The sequence below is a fragment of the Schistocerca gregaria genome, chromosome 3 (assembly GCF_023897955.1).
Source record: "Schistocerca gregaria isolate iqSchGreg1 chromosome 3, iqSchGreg1.2, whole genome shotgun sequence".
Lineage (NCBI taxonomy): Eukaryota > Metazoa > Arthropoda > Insecta > Orthoptera > Acrididae > Schistocerca > Schistocerca gregaria.
In genome coordinates, this window is record NC_064922.1 from 408,444,848 (window position 1) to 408,459,659 (window position 14,812).

A 14,812-nucleotide genomic window follows, 5' to 3' on the forward strand; every position below is an offset into this window, starting at 1 on the left:
CCGTAGAAATGTGCGTGCAGATTAGTATATAATATACCCGAGCTATAAGTTGTAAAATTTCAATATCTGTAAACTGGAACAATTGCTGCAATCGCTGTAAAGTCGAGAGATAACGTTTAAAATAAATAGGTAATTAATTGTCATAAATCTTTTAACATACCTTAAAAATCACAAATAAGTCAAATTAAAGTAATTCATTTAAAATAAATTATACAGAATGCAGGGACCCACACATCAGCGTGTGAGCCCTCCAGCCCCTTGGCTAGTATCGTACAGAAAGGGCACGCTCTCTAGGTAGCGCTCTCAAGCTCCCTTCCCCAGTTATCCGTTGCGCAATTTTCATTCAGGGCTTGACGACATCAACTTTCATCTGGCGTCCCTAGGCAAGGAGGTTTGACGGTAATCTTTCACTATTATTGTCACTTTAAAAACAGAATTTAAAAAAGTCAATGAACATAATATGTGTTTCTGTTAGTATTTATTAAAACATCGACAAAGACTAATGACAGCGTTACATAGTTTTCTTAAAAGCTACGTAAATTAATTTTCCATTAAGTTTAACGATGAGATATCTAACAGCACATCTCCAAACTCCATGTAGGTTCTACCGCCTTGGCTTGGAGCTGTTCCTGCAAAAGATAATAACACATAGCATAAGAAAATTAATTCATTTCCTTATCCCACGCACACACACACTCACTCACATACACGAGAGCGCGCGGACACGAGCACGCACAAACCAATACACAAACACAAAAAAGGCATATATTCTCTGAAGGGCAAAACATCATGATCACGAAATAAATTTTTATTTGTTGGACAACGGCAACTTTCTTTCAACATTTTCATGGCAGACAAATCCGCACATAATTGTAAAATGCTTTCACTGAGCGAAGTCTTACACGACAGAAGTCACTGAACACTACCACGGTCCTCTTGCCGGAACCACACGGGTCACAGCCTGCTGTATCCGCATTCGACTGCATGCAGTCCCGGTGGCAATTTTCGGACAAGAGGCTGTTTCCCAGGGCGGTCTTCATAGTCGGGATTATTTCCAGCCACAATCTGCGATGCTGTTATGACAGACCAACTGCGGTAGACGTTTGCCTACTAGTTGTTCGGGCATGGGCATGACGTTGTAATGATTCTTTATTTACGTTACCATTATGGCACTCCACCCCCGTTCTCGATACCAGTAATATCGAACTACTTTTCTGCGAAGTAACAGACATATTTTTGGGACAATATTCACATTTGGTTTTATTAATGTATAGGTACTCCGATGTATCGATATATTACAGTGATAAGGTTCTTGTGTGCATTTTCTTTTGTGACACTGTTATAATCTTTGACTTACTTGTAATCGTTTTGGAGTGAGGGCGCACAGAGAAGTCTTTATTTCACTTCGCAGAAGTTATGTTGTTATTTCGCATTTTAAAAGAACAGTCAAGTCATGTGTTTGGCTAAAGTGGAAATTAAATATGTGAAGATTGATACAAAACTGTTTTCTTGATGATGAGACAATTAATAAGAAGTATATGTGAATTTACAAGAAGTTTATTAAAAATGTGGATCGTGAACACCAAGTCAAAAATTATTTCTATCATGCCATTGTTCCGGTCTGGGATTGTTTGATCATTAAGAATTTCCTGAAAAACGCATTTGTTAGTCGTCAAATGTTGCTACAACACAGATCCGGACCCTCTAGCAGCCAAAGTGGAATCACCCTAGAATCAACAAGATGAGACATAACGACTTCGACGAAATCTACGTGGGAATCCATTCAAGATAAGTGCCAAATTAATGACTTCTTTACAGTGACCTCATTATTTCAATTCTGACGATACCATCCACAGTCAATAGTTTTGTTGTTGCCTGATAAAACGAATATATGCTGAGTGAGCAACATTATTAATCTGATTTATAATCTACTTTGCAAGTGGTGGTATTGTTAGAACGTTCTACTACTGCTAGATTTCAGATGTACCTGATGGTGGGGCTGAGACCCAGAAACCATGGTAGTATTAAGCCACCTCTGTCGTGTAAGACTTCGGTCAATAAAAGCATTTTGCAGTTGTGGAGGATTGGCTTACCACTGCCCACTAAAAGCCTGAGGGTAGGTCAAGCGGTAGGGAAAATAAGCCTATAAGTGGAGCAGAGACGAGTGACGAATCAGCCTAGTGCTCATACAAATGGGGAAATATGAGCAACTTTGACGAAGTACGGATTGTTATAACTCGGCGACTGCGAACGAGCATTTTGGAAATGGTGAAGCTGATCATCTGTAGTGATCATCTATGGAAAATGGCAGAAGGACGGCGATACTGCAAGTAGCTGACGAGATGTTGGGCGCCCACACCTCATAACGAAACGTGCAGGTCGGATACGTGCCGCGCTATAAAGCAAGATGGGCGGAGATTTGTAGCAGATCTGTCGGTTCGGTGTTGATCCAACGTCAAGGTCAATTACTATTGAAGTAATCATGGAGTGTTCGAGACTGGACAGTGGATCAATGGAAATGTGTCACCTGTTGGAAGGAATCACGTTTTTTGTTATAGTAGGACGATAGCCGTGTCCCGATATGCCGACATCCAGCGAACGGAGCTCAAAATACGAACCTCACTACGAGGACATTCTTTTGGACTTCCATGAAACCTGTGGTAGAAAACAAAGGCACAAGACAGCTGTCGACTACGTGAACATTATTGCGGACCACCTGGATGCTTTCATGCTTGATGTCTTCCCCGCCGGCGATGGCATCTTCGAACAGGATAACTGCAGTGCAACCGAGCCAGCGATTTGAGGAACTTCACAGCGAACTCGCTTTGTGCCACCTGCAGTGTTGGAAACTGCGGACACTTTCGTTGGAGCTGATCACAATCCAGCACCTCGCTACTCAGCTGGACGACTCTGTTGGTAGTGCTGACATACTCGTTCCATAATTGGGGTGCTCAAAGGTGTGTGCCTTCTGGGGCCTTCGGCCCTAAAAGAAGACCATAAAGATCAACGAAGGACCTTCAATGTCGATTTGCTTGCGCGTTACGAGGCTGATCGTAAAATTTTTTTGTAAACATCGTCACAGGTGGTGAGGTATCAGTACATCAATGCGAATCGGAAGCAAAACTGCAATCCACGGAGTACCGCCAAACTACCTTTCCCCTGGAGAAAAAGTTCAAAGTCGCACCTTCAGCCAATAAGTCAGGATGACGCTCTTCCGGGACTTTGGAAGTATTATTGTGTTTCATATCCTCCATCCTTGTGCAACAATCAATTCTGAAGTGTACTGTGCTACACTCAGGTAACTATCTAGTCGACTTCAGCGTGAAAAAATGCAAATGAACTTCTCCTTCTCCATTACAACGCCTCACAAGTCTACACACCCAATAGGGTCTCATAAAACTTCATCCTCATCCATCCTTCAGCCCCAGTCTCACATCTTCCGACTTCAGTCTGTTTGGCCCAATGAAGGATGCACTTTGTGGGAAGCAGTACGTGGATGTTGGCTAGGGTTATTGATACAGGAAGAAGCTAGCTCCGATTGTGACCAGTAGACTTGTATTATGAGGTCATATAGGCCCTCCCAGTAAGGTAGAGTGTGGCGGTCGCATTGAACGGAGATTACGTTGAAAGGTAGGGTTTTGTAGCCAACGTGATGGGAAATAATTTGATGCTTTGGATTCTGTATAAAACCAGCCTGCTTTCAGAAAAAAATGTGTTGCATTACTTCTTGAATGTCACTCGTAATTTCTGCTGCTTCAGTGACAGTGAAGCGGTAGAAGTCATTTCATATGTCTATTTTTTATGAATGCGGCAATTTGTTCAGATGCACGCGTTCTCGTCAACCTTTGTAACCACTTCGCGACGTTAGGCCTCTGCATATCGGACAAAACTTAGTCAGCTCCAAGACACATGACGCTAATACCGCGTGCCATTGTCTCTAGCCTTGATAATGGCCTCAAACTGGCGAGAAAGAAAGCCCAGAAATTTCTTCATGTGTGTCGTATCTATGTGAAGCCAGTCATTGGTGATCAAGTCCCATACAGCCATGAAATCGTAGGAGCGTTGATTGCTACAATTCACCCGCTGATGACAGGAGTCACAAGGATGGTGAATGGAATTAATTAGCGGACCAGTGGAAGTTATGTATAATGCCTGTGTGCTCGTCAAATAAGGAATGCATGCATGCAATTCTCTGAATACGGCTGTTGTCTTCTTGAATAATTAGACTGTCCACAGCATGCTCATAATGAAGATGTAGAAGAAAGGCATCACTAGATCGCCCACAGCGTTGAAATAAGTGTCATGCTCATCTGAATGAGTGGAGGCAAGTCATGGTACAAAAAACCACCAAAACAACACAGAACCACCTCCAATCTCTGAGGGTTAAACTCCTTATTCGACAGATGGTACGTTCAAAGGTGTGTATCAATTCAAGAATGTAAATATTACATCTTATCTAGTCACACAATGGGGCCCCAGTCAGCTTGTGTCCAGGTTTTTTATTCTAAATTTAAGTGCCGCTATGAAGAATGGTCTTTTTGCAAGGTACCCGTCACCTAGTGTCCATCGCATGCAGTTCCCTTCGCAATGTTTGCCCGAAAACTGATTAAGGTGTACGTGCCTTCAAAGACAGCTGTGGTTCATGTCGGGTTTGAAATCGATTATCATAAAAAAGGCGCGAGATTCGTCTTCCGCCGATGTTGATTTGAATCTTTTTTACGACCGAAAGAACGGCCACCGCATATAGGGAAATAATTCAGACGAGCCGGTCAATGATCTCTTCAGTGCAGACGCACACCGGGGTCAAACTCTTACGAGAATCAGTGAAGTGCTGGGAGCATAATGGGCAAGGGGCACTGCATTATTAGTGTGTGCATAAGTTGAGAATTTGGGTCTGAAAGGAGGACAACGATCACTATCCCAGGATGGCTGGTCAGAGAATCTGCCTACTAAGCAGTAGAAACGGGTTCGAATCCCGGTCAGGCATAAATTTTCAGCTTTCACCTTGATTTCAATCAATGCCCGCTCACAGCCAATGTATGTAATTCCTTACTGTCTTACCGTACTCAATGCTGATAGTCATGGACATACAAACACACCGTCGTTGGAGAGTAAAGCTAGATTTAAACGACAAGAAGAGTACCCGTTAATCGTGAACCTTCTTTATCAAAATAACGGCAACGGTGCACTTTAGTTATTGAAACTATAGTGTACAAAAGGACTATGGAAGGCCTTATTTAGTAACTGCATTCATCACGTAATGAATGCACTATGAGAAACTGGAAAAATTTGTTCCCCCGGGATTAGACCAGCGACCAATTGTTACCCGTGTAGTTGACGAAAGATCTGTAGCTACGGCATGTAACACTAGTGCAGCTATCGAATGGTAAGTAGTGTGCAAATTATATCCGTTGCTTGGCAAAGCGGCAACAGTAGAGTATCAATGGAAATAACCATATACTTTTGACTTCATTAAGGCAATGCTAAATGTTGAAACGCAAGTATAGGACAAGTTCATTAGACCAGCCCACTAGATTCCTGACATGTTACTTACTGACATTTGTTGCTACTGAATTACTGTACAGACATATTCGGTCTAAAACATCGATTTGCTAGTACTAATCTTTGGAAATATGCAGATACGTATAAATTTACTGTGTTAGAAAAAATTAGCTAACTGCGTCACAGTTGGCTCGAAGACCTTGAGTTAAGTGGAAGCGACAGTACGTATAAACCTTTAGTTTTACCTCAGCTAAGTTTATTGCTATATGATAAATATGGAAGAAGAAACGATGAACCCCACAGCTTGATACAAGGTGTCTCAAAAGGTATACCACAACTTCAGATTCAGACTAATTAAGATATTCACGCGATGTTAGGTTTATGTGACAGATAAACTCACAAATGTTTGTCGTGAGTGAAGCATTATCACACAGTTCAAAAAAAGATTCAGTGTGCGGAATGGTTTATACAGACAAAATCGGATACGCAAGTTGAATGAAACATTCAAAGTATAGGAAGCAACCACCCTCGCAGACGTCGATACACCGTAAGTACAGAAATTTTATGGAGACTGGCGTTGTTGTGAAGCATCGTAATGGACGAACTGGAACAAGTGAAGCCGACGCAGAAGAGATACGGCTGACTTTTCAGCGCTCACCGCAAGACGCCTGTTAGAAAGCGTCGCAAGAGCTGCGTATCCCTAGGACGAGTGTGCACCGGATCCTTCGGAAACGTTGAGATGTGTCCGAGCTGTTGCACGCAGTGAAACCAGGCGACAAGCCACAACGTTTGCTATTTGCTGCGGAAGTTCTTCGAAGTTTAGAGGCGGAAGGAAATTTTGTATACAATCTCGCATTTTCTGACGAAGCAATATTCCACGTGTTTGATAAGGTAAACAGACCCAATGTATATATAGGGGCACAAGCAGTCTTCATATTGTGACGGAAAAGATACGTGATACCCGAAAGTCAATGTGTTGTGTTTGATGGTTGATCGCATTGTTGTACCATTCCTTTCTTAGAAAAAAGGAAGTCTAATAGTCACCTTTACATGCTGTAGCTGTTTGGGCCGCCAAGACACAGACGTTTGCCAACAAGATGGTGCACCATCACAATAGGTTCAGACTGTGCGAGATGTTCTAGAACAGTTGATTCTGGATCGCTGGATTGGCAGGGTGGATCAATTCCCTGGACCTCTAGATCGCCTGACATTGAACCGAAGGGCTTCTTTCTGTGAGGATGTGCGAAGGACAGAGCCTACCGAACGCCTGTCAACCATATTAATGATTTAAAGAACCTAACCGTTCCTGCCACGGCCACAGTTGAAGATGTTGCGCCGAGTGTGAATAGATCTTGAATACAGGCGGGATATTGTGCGTACCAGTAAAGGCGCACATGTTAAAATCAACTGAATGCCACGTGTCACATAAGCTACACAAGAAGTAAATATCTTCATTAGTTTGAATGCTGTAACAGGCTAAAGTTGCACTATACATTTTCAGATACACTATAATATTTAGTTTTGTGAGCTTCAAAAATATTTTTTTGATCACGGACGAGCGAATTCCAGAGATATATGGACTGCAGAGTTTTCTAGAGAATTGCGGATTCACCTTCGCCATGTAGTTTCAGCATTCTTCCCTCAGGACAATGGAAGGTCTCTCTCGAACTAACGGTGCCCGCAAATCTCTGTTTTGAAGCCGTCATGCCCAAATCTTTTCCGACACCATCATTACATGAGGGGCCTCCTTCGCGCATTCAGTATTTATTAACACCCAGCAACCCGCCCCGGCTTTGCACGGTTAGCAGTAAGTATCTACGGCCGAACTACTTGCTTATAACAACCTTCGTCAGGGCTCACCCTGTTTATTAGTAAACACCATATCAAAATCCCTACAGTAGTTCCTAATATTTGCTCGAACATATAGACAGAAATAGCATTGGGAGGCGATTTTAATTTAGGATATGGTTTGGTACTATGTCGTCAGCCGTTGAATATACTGATGCCACCATCACACCATGAGTAGCTATGTCAGTATTTTCATCTGGAGACGCGATTTCAGGAAGAAAACAATTATGCGTTAGTTGCTACTTCATCAACATTTACTGTCAAAAACACAATAACAAAACAGCAGACACGTGAGTGATTGAGGAAAAAGAACGACACACTCATATTTCCTCTATGAAATTGATGTCTCTTGTAGCTTCCGAAAATTATTAACGATGTCAAGGACAGAATTGAGAAAGAAAACATGATAATTCCAGAGTAAACTGCAGTTGAAGGAAAGTTATGAGTAAGTGAATTTTAAGGCGACAGGAAGTTTATTTGAGCGATGTTTCGTATTGTAATATCAGCAGACGCCAGCAGTATAGTCGCCGTGAAAACCTGCAAAGCAGTTATATCTATCGTGAACACCGTTTTCGGTAAATTAAAAGAAAGTAAAGAAACTATGTTTTTGTGTTTTGTGATTATTATTTCGTCTGGCATGAAAGCAGTGCAATTGTACAGTAAAATGCAGGCATAAACAAATAGGAACAAAAACTGAAGTATATTGAGATTTAGATTTTAATCAGCACGTAACTAGGTATTGCTACAACTGATTGCTCATAGTCCTTCATGGTTCGCTATAGTTTCGTGAGACTGACATGTATTTGACAAACTACCAGTTTCTGCATAATGTTGGTTTCGGAAGCAGTTGTCTATACCTGCAATGTGGAATACTGCTGTGACTTTATTCCACAAGTTAAAACTGTGTTCTGGTGTTTAAAGTCAAAGCAATGTTCCAGATAGTCATTTGTAACCAACATTACGAAGTATTAAACATAATTATTATTTCACAATCTTATGCCACTTAAGAATTTTGTGTTAAAATACTAATCAAAAAATCCATCTTATGATGTAGGTTTTAGTTCCTTTTTTATGATGTGTAGTACGAAAACACGCATGGATACTTATTCAGAGGCCAAAAAATGTTTCCTGCTCGTTCATAAACTAGAAAACATGGACTGTTTTTCAACAATTTGCCTTTTTCATGTTATACAGTACCATGCCCTGACTGGCTTAAGAACCAAAGTAAGCACTCCGCTTATCTGCGTGTTCGCGTATCTTCGGCCACCAGTGTGAGGGTCACTGAAAAATGATGTCGCCACAAATGGAGATATAGTTCGTTTGGTTCATGCAAGAAGGAGGAATCGATTGATATGTTGATGAGGGGTGACACAGCCAGTTTGCAAATAACAGCGATCCAAAATTTGATAATACGAAAAAAAACAAAAACGATCTATGATCGCAACTATTTGTTTTATTCAATGACCTTTTCCAGTCTAATGGTCATCTTCAGAGACATCTAGAAAATAATTGGAGAGTTGTGGTAAGTACCTGTGCGACCAAACTGCTGAGGTCATTGGTTCCTAGGCTTACACACTACTTAATCTAACTGAAACTAACTTACTGTAAGGACAATACACACACCAATGCCCGAGGGAAGACTCGAACCTCCGACGGGGTGAGCCGCGCGAACTGTGGCAAGGCGCCCAAGACCTCACGGCTAGCCCGCACGGCTAGAAAATAATGTATATATTTCCGAGCAATAGCTATATACTGACCCTATGACTTACCTTAGAAGCTAGATTACGATAAGGCAAACCTACGTTTCTAGCATTTGTAGACTTGGAGAAATCTTTTGACAATGTTGACTGGAATACTCTCTTTCAAATTCTAAAAGTGGCAGGGGTAAACTACAGGGAACGAAAAGCTATTTACAGTTTGTACAGAAACCAGATGGCAGTTTTAAGAGTCGACGACCATAAAAGGGAAGAAGTGGTTGGGAAGGGAGTGAGAAAGGGTTGTAGCCTCTCCCCGATGTTATTCAATCTGTATATTGAGCAAGCAGTAAAGGAAACAAAAGAAAAGTTCGGAGCAGGTATTAAAATCCATGGAGAAGAAATAAAAAGTTTGACGTAAGCCGACGACTTTTTAATTCTGTCAGAGACAGCAAAGGACTTGGAAGAGCAGTTGAACGGAATGGACAGTGTCTTGAAGAGAGGATATAAGATGAACATCAACAAAAGCAAAACGAGGATAATGGAATGTAGTCGAATTAAGTCGGGTGATGCTGAGGGAATTAGATTAGGAAATGAGACACTTAAAGTAGTAAAGGAGTTTTGCTATTTGGGGAGCAAAATAACTGATGATGGCCGAAGTAGAGGGGATGTAAAATGTAGACTGGCAATGGCAAGGAAAGCGTGCTGAAGAAGATAAATTTGTTAACATCGAGTATAGATTTAAGAGTCAGGAAGTTGTTTCTGAAAATATTTGTATGGAGTGTAGCCATGTATGGTAGTGAAACGTGAACGATAAATAGTTTGGACAAGTATAGAATAGAAGCTTTGGAAATGTGGTGCTACAGAAGAATCCTGAAGATTAAATGGGTAGATCACATAACTAATGAGGAGGTACTGAATAGGATTGGGGAGGAGTTTGTGGCACCACTTGAGAAGAAGAAGGGATCGGTTGGTAGGACATGTTCTGAGGCATCAAGGAATCACCAATTTAGTATTGGAGGGTAGCGTGGAGGGTAAAAATCGTAGAGGGAGACCAAGAGATGAATACACTAAGCAGATTCAGAAGGATGTAGGTTGCAGTAGTTACTGGGAGATGTAGGAGCTTGCACAGGACAGAGTAACATGGAGAGTCTTAGGACTGAAGACCACAACAACAGCTGTATGCAAGTTAACGCAATTAAAAGTAGTAGTGTGATTCACGGTGTCTGAGGAGGAACCAATAAATATATCCATGTTCTTGATCTTAACAAAAGAGGCTAATAAACTATACAGCCGTGCCTGACATCGTCACAGGGTATAATAACATAATAAAATTATTGTAAACACTCATGGTCCGTAACAGCTGGGTGCAAGGGGCGGGCGAGAGTTAGGGGGGGGGGGGGGGGGGAGGGCGTGTTGACAGCCATGAGCCATGTGTCGTTGACGGTAAGCACTGTTTACAATGGCTTGCTGTAAACTCAGAGGTACGATATTTAACACTCTAGATGAATCAGGATAAGATCCAGTTAAAAAAAGAGTTGAAATTTTAACATTGATGCATTGAAAAATGTTAGATGAAATGCAATTAAAAAAGACCTACGGTTTTTGTATGCATTCCAAAACTAACTTTACCACCAAATTAGAGACAAATAACGCTCACAAGTAGTTAGTCTTAACGGTAGATAAATCTGCAGCAGACATACGTGCTGCAGTTATAGAAAAATCTATATTCACAGATAACATTATTCGTGCCAACTCTTGTCGCGTACTGCGCTACCAAAGAATCTTTTTTACCTTCCTGATTTACAGACACATTCGCTTACCGTTATTAAGCCAAGTAAAACGTAAATAACTAAACGTATTAAAGGAAATAGCCCTCACAAAACGGTAACGGAGAATTTTGCCTTGCGACCATAAGAATAAAATAAACGAAGAACAAAAACACTCAGGAGCAAAGGAAGCAAACGAAAAGTAACAAAAATTTTGTTCTTGTGTCATATTATGGAAAAAAATTGTCAGCTGCTAGAGAAACAACTGAAAAAGACAACCGGCAGATTTGGGTTTCAAATGGATAATACTCTGAAGCTGCCACTGAGACACGAGGTACGCGAAAAACGTAATTTTCAAATTCTGGCGTCTATAAGATACGTTGCGATGTTTGTAAGAACTTTTACTTTTGGGAAGAGGCAAGAATTTTAATATTAGTCTTAGAGAACATCCACGTCCACAAAACAAAGCTGCATGTCGGCAACGTCTGACAGGGCACAAGGATATTGTAAGCAACATAGATTACAACATGCAAGCCGTACACGCAGTACCAAAGGGCTGCATATATACCCGTTTCGTAGTAGTACAGATCTGCGGGAATAGGAAACGTCCTCCCAAAAATTTCTGAATGAACAAACCGAATTTACACTTAGCGCCTATTTCTCGTTGTGTGACAGGCTGTGTACTTCTTGCACCTACATGTATTGTGATTTTTTTCTTTTATCTGCCCACGCACTCGGCCGCGCATGTTTTTTTGGCCCTGTCTTTGCAAGCCCGCTGTGTTTGTGCTTTTTTCGTTTTTTGAGGTTCTACTCCCGTTAACTTTATTGTGTACTTTATACGTCGCAGACACCTGTTTGAGAGCTACCGTTTCTAATTTTAACTAGCGTTTTACTGTAGACGTATGTTGAAGCATTTTAGCATTCTCACAAACATTTTACAGTGAATCCATGTTTAAGCTCGAGCTATTTTTACATTTTAGCTTATCTTGTTTTTATTCATGTAGAATGTTAAACATCATATCCCTGAATTTGGAATACGCTACTGTAAACATACCTCGGTCAGTAACAACTAGCGGCCAAGCTTCGTCAGCTGTTCGTACTGCAGCTGAAAGCACAGAGTGTTAACGACGACGCAGCATTACGTGCTTTGCGTATTTATCACAAGTTTATTATGGTTTTATAGTATGTGACGATGCATCTCATAGCTGGAGATTTTATTTGTCTCTTTTGATAACTCCTCAGACAATGTGAATCAAACTACTAGTCGTAACTGTGTAAACTTACCATAATACTGTTATTCAGAAGCAAGCATATTCTTTTTTTTTTAGATCAATCTGTAGATAATCGTTATGACTGAAACAAGTCACTGAAAAAAAAAACAAATAATTACGATCATAGACTGTTGTGGATTTTAGAGGTTATTATGTTGTTGGAGAACCACACCAGTGTCTTTCTGAATGTGAATTTGTAAACTGCTTCCCAGAAACGTGCTCAGAGTCCAAAAAATGGCTTGCTTCCAGTAAATCTGCTCCAGATAAGGAGAAGACGGTCAATTATCGGGAAAAGTTATGGCGACGATTTTTTATTTATATCCATCATGCTCAGATTTCAAGAAGAATATAATAATTCCAATTCCAAAGAAATCAGGTGCTGACAGATGTGAAAATTACCGAACTATCAGTTTAATGAATCACGGATGCAAAATACAAACGCGAATTCTTTACAGACGAATGGAAAAACTGGTAGAAGCTAACCTCGGGGAAGATCAGTTTGGATTCCGTAGAACTGTTGGAACACGTGAGACAATACTGACCCTACGAGTTAGCTTAGAAACTAGAGTAAGGAAAGTCAAAACTACGTTTCTAGCATTTGTAGACTTAGATAAAGCTTTTGACAATGTTGACTGAAATACCACTCTGAAGGTGGCAGGGGTAAAATACAGGGAGCGAAAGGCTATTTATAATTTGTACAGAAACCAGATGGCAGTTATAAGAGTCGAGGAGCATGAAAAGCAATGACATCTACATCTACATCTACATCCATACTCCGCAAGCCACCTGACGGTGTGTGGCGGAGGGTACCCTGAGTACCTCTATCGGTTCTCCCTTCTATTCCAGTCTCGTATTGTTCGTGGAAAGAAGGATTGTCGGTATGCTTCTGTGCGGGCTCTAATCTCTCTGATTTTATCCTCATGGTCTCTTCGCGAGATATACGTAGGAGGGAGCAATATACTGCTTGACGGTTCGGTGAAGGTATGTTCTCAAAACTTTAACAAAAGCCCGTACCGAGCTACTGAGCGTCTCTCCTGCAGAGTCTTCCACTGGAGTTTATCTATCATCTCCGTAACGCTTTCGCGATTACTAAATGAAGCAGTGGTTGGGAAGGAAGTGAGACAGGGTTGTAGCCTCTCACCGATGTTATTCGTCTGTATATTGAGCAAGCAGTGAAGGAAACAAAAGAAAAATTCGGAATAGGTATTAAAATCCATGGAGAGGAAATAAAAACTTTGAGGTTCGCCGATGACATTGTAATTCTGTCAGAGACAGCAAACGACTTAGAAAAGCAGTTGAACGGAATGAACAGTGTCTTGAAAGGAGGATATAAAATATAGACTGGCAATGGCAAGGAAAGCGTTTCTGAAGAAGAGAAATTTTTGTAACTTCGAGTATAGATTTAAGTGTCAGAAAGTCGCTTCTGAAAGTATTTGTATGGAGCGTAGCCATGTATAGAAATGAAACATGGACGATAACTAGTTTGGACAAAAAGAGAATAGAAGCTTTCGAAATGTGGTGCTACAGAAGAATGCTGAAGATTAGATGGGTAGATCATATAACTAATGAGGAGGTATTGAATAGGATTGGGGAGAAGAGGTGTTTGTGACACAACTTGACTAGTAGAAGAGATCGGTTGGTAGGACGTGTTCTGAAGCATCAAGGGCTCACCAATTTAGTATTGGAGGGCAGCGTGGAGGGTAAAAATGGTAGAGGAAGACCAAGAGATGAATACACTAAACAGATTCAGGAGGATGTAGGTTGCAGTAGGTACTGGGAGATGAAGAAGCTTGCACAGGTTAGAGTAGCATGGAGAGCTGCATCAAACCAGTCTCAGGACTGAAGACCACAACAACAACAATCCATCACACTCACAAGTATGTTAGAAATCGAAAAACAACCACTGGGCTACTTTGCAGTACGCTATTGACCGCCTCGACCAGGTACAGAAGAAAAAATCCGGAAAAGTGCAAGTACGACTCGCGAAGCTGGGGTTCCGTACTAACTTAATTATGTGTACAGACAGTTCATCCATACTGGGAATCTCGACGACTTTTGTTGCTATCGATATAGGTCCCGCAAGATATCGGTCCCGGGAATTCGAAGTTTTTCGAAAAGAGAAAAAATTTTTCGCACGTGATATAGTTATAAATCAATCATTTTCGGATTTTTTTCCTTTAGTTGAACAATGAATCTCTGCGTCATGCCAAATTTCATGATTATAGGTCAACGGTAAGTACCCTATAGGTTTTGATGAGTGAATGTGCAAATATGAAAATATATGACATAAATGGCCGTAACTTTTTACTACATTGTCTTAAAAGCTTATATTTACAGCATCGTCAAGGGGCCATAGACCTTTGTATGTCACACAAATTTTAACTTGATAAGTCAACCCTTTTCTGAGAAAAACTCATCTTAATTGACAGGGACTGTCGGATTAAATTTTTTTTTTTCGTTTGATATAATTCCAGCGTAAAAATGTCGGATTTTCCATTCATTTATGCTGTGAAGCTTTGCATCTTGTCAAATTTCAGTTTTCTAGGTCAACGGAAAGTTCCCTATAGATTTTGTTGAGTGTGCTTGTATAAAATATGTGATATAAATTTGTCTTAGATCGTCAAAGGAGAAAAGGGACCCACTTGCAATGTAGGGAATATACCGTATACCATGCACATGCGGAAAAGTTTATTTCGCAATGACTGGACGATCAATCGACACCAGGATG

General features: G+C 40.9%; 1 protein-coding gene across 2 annotated transcripts in view; it reads right to left on the bottom strand.

Annotated features, from left to right (window-relative positions):
* Window positions 1-461: 461 nt before the first annotated feature.
* The window catches only part of LOC126354278 (uncharacterized), an 81,631-nt gene continuing 67,280 nt past the window's right edge, over window positions 462-14,812 (bottom strand). For both annotated transcript variants that reach the window (XM_050003819.1, XM_050003820.1), the window contains one exon: window positions 462-629. Coding sequence is in view for 1 of the 2 variants with exons in the window: in XM_050003820.1 (XP_049859777.1) it covers window positions 605-629 (25 nt within the window). In the remaining variant the exon portion in view is untranslated. The remainder of the gene's footprint in view (window positions 630-14,812) is intronic.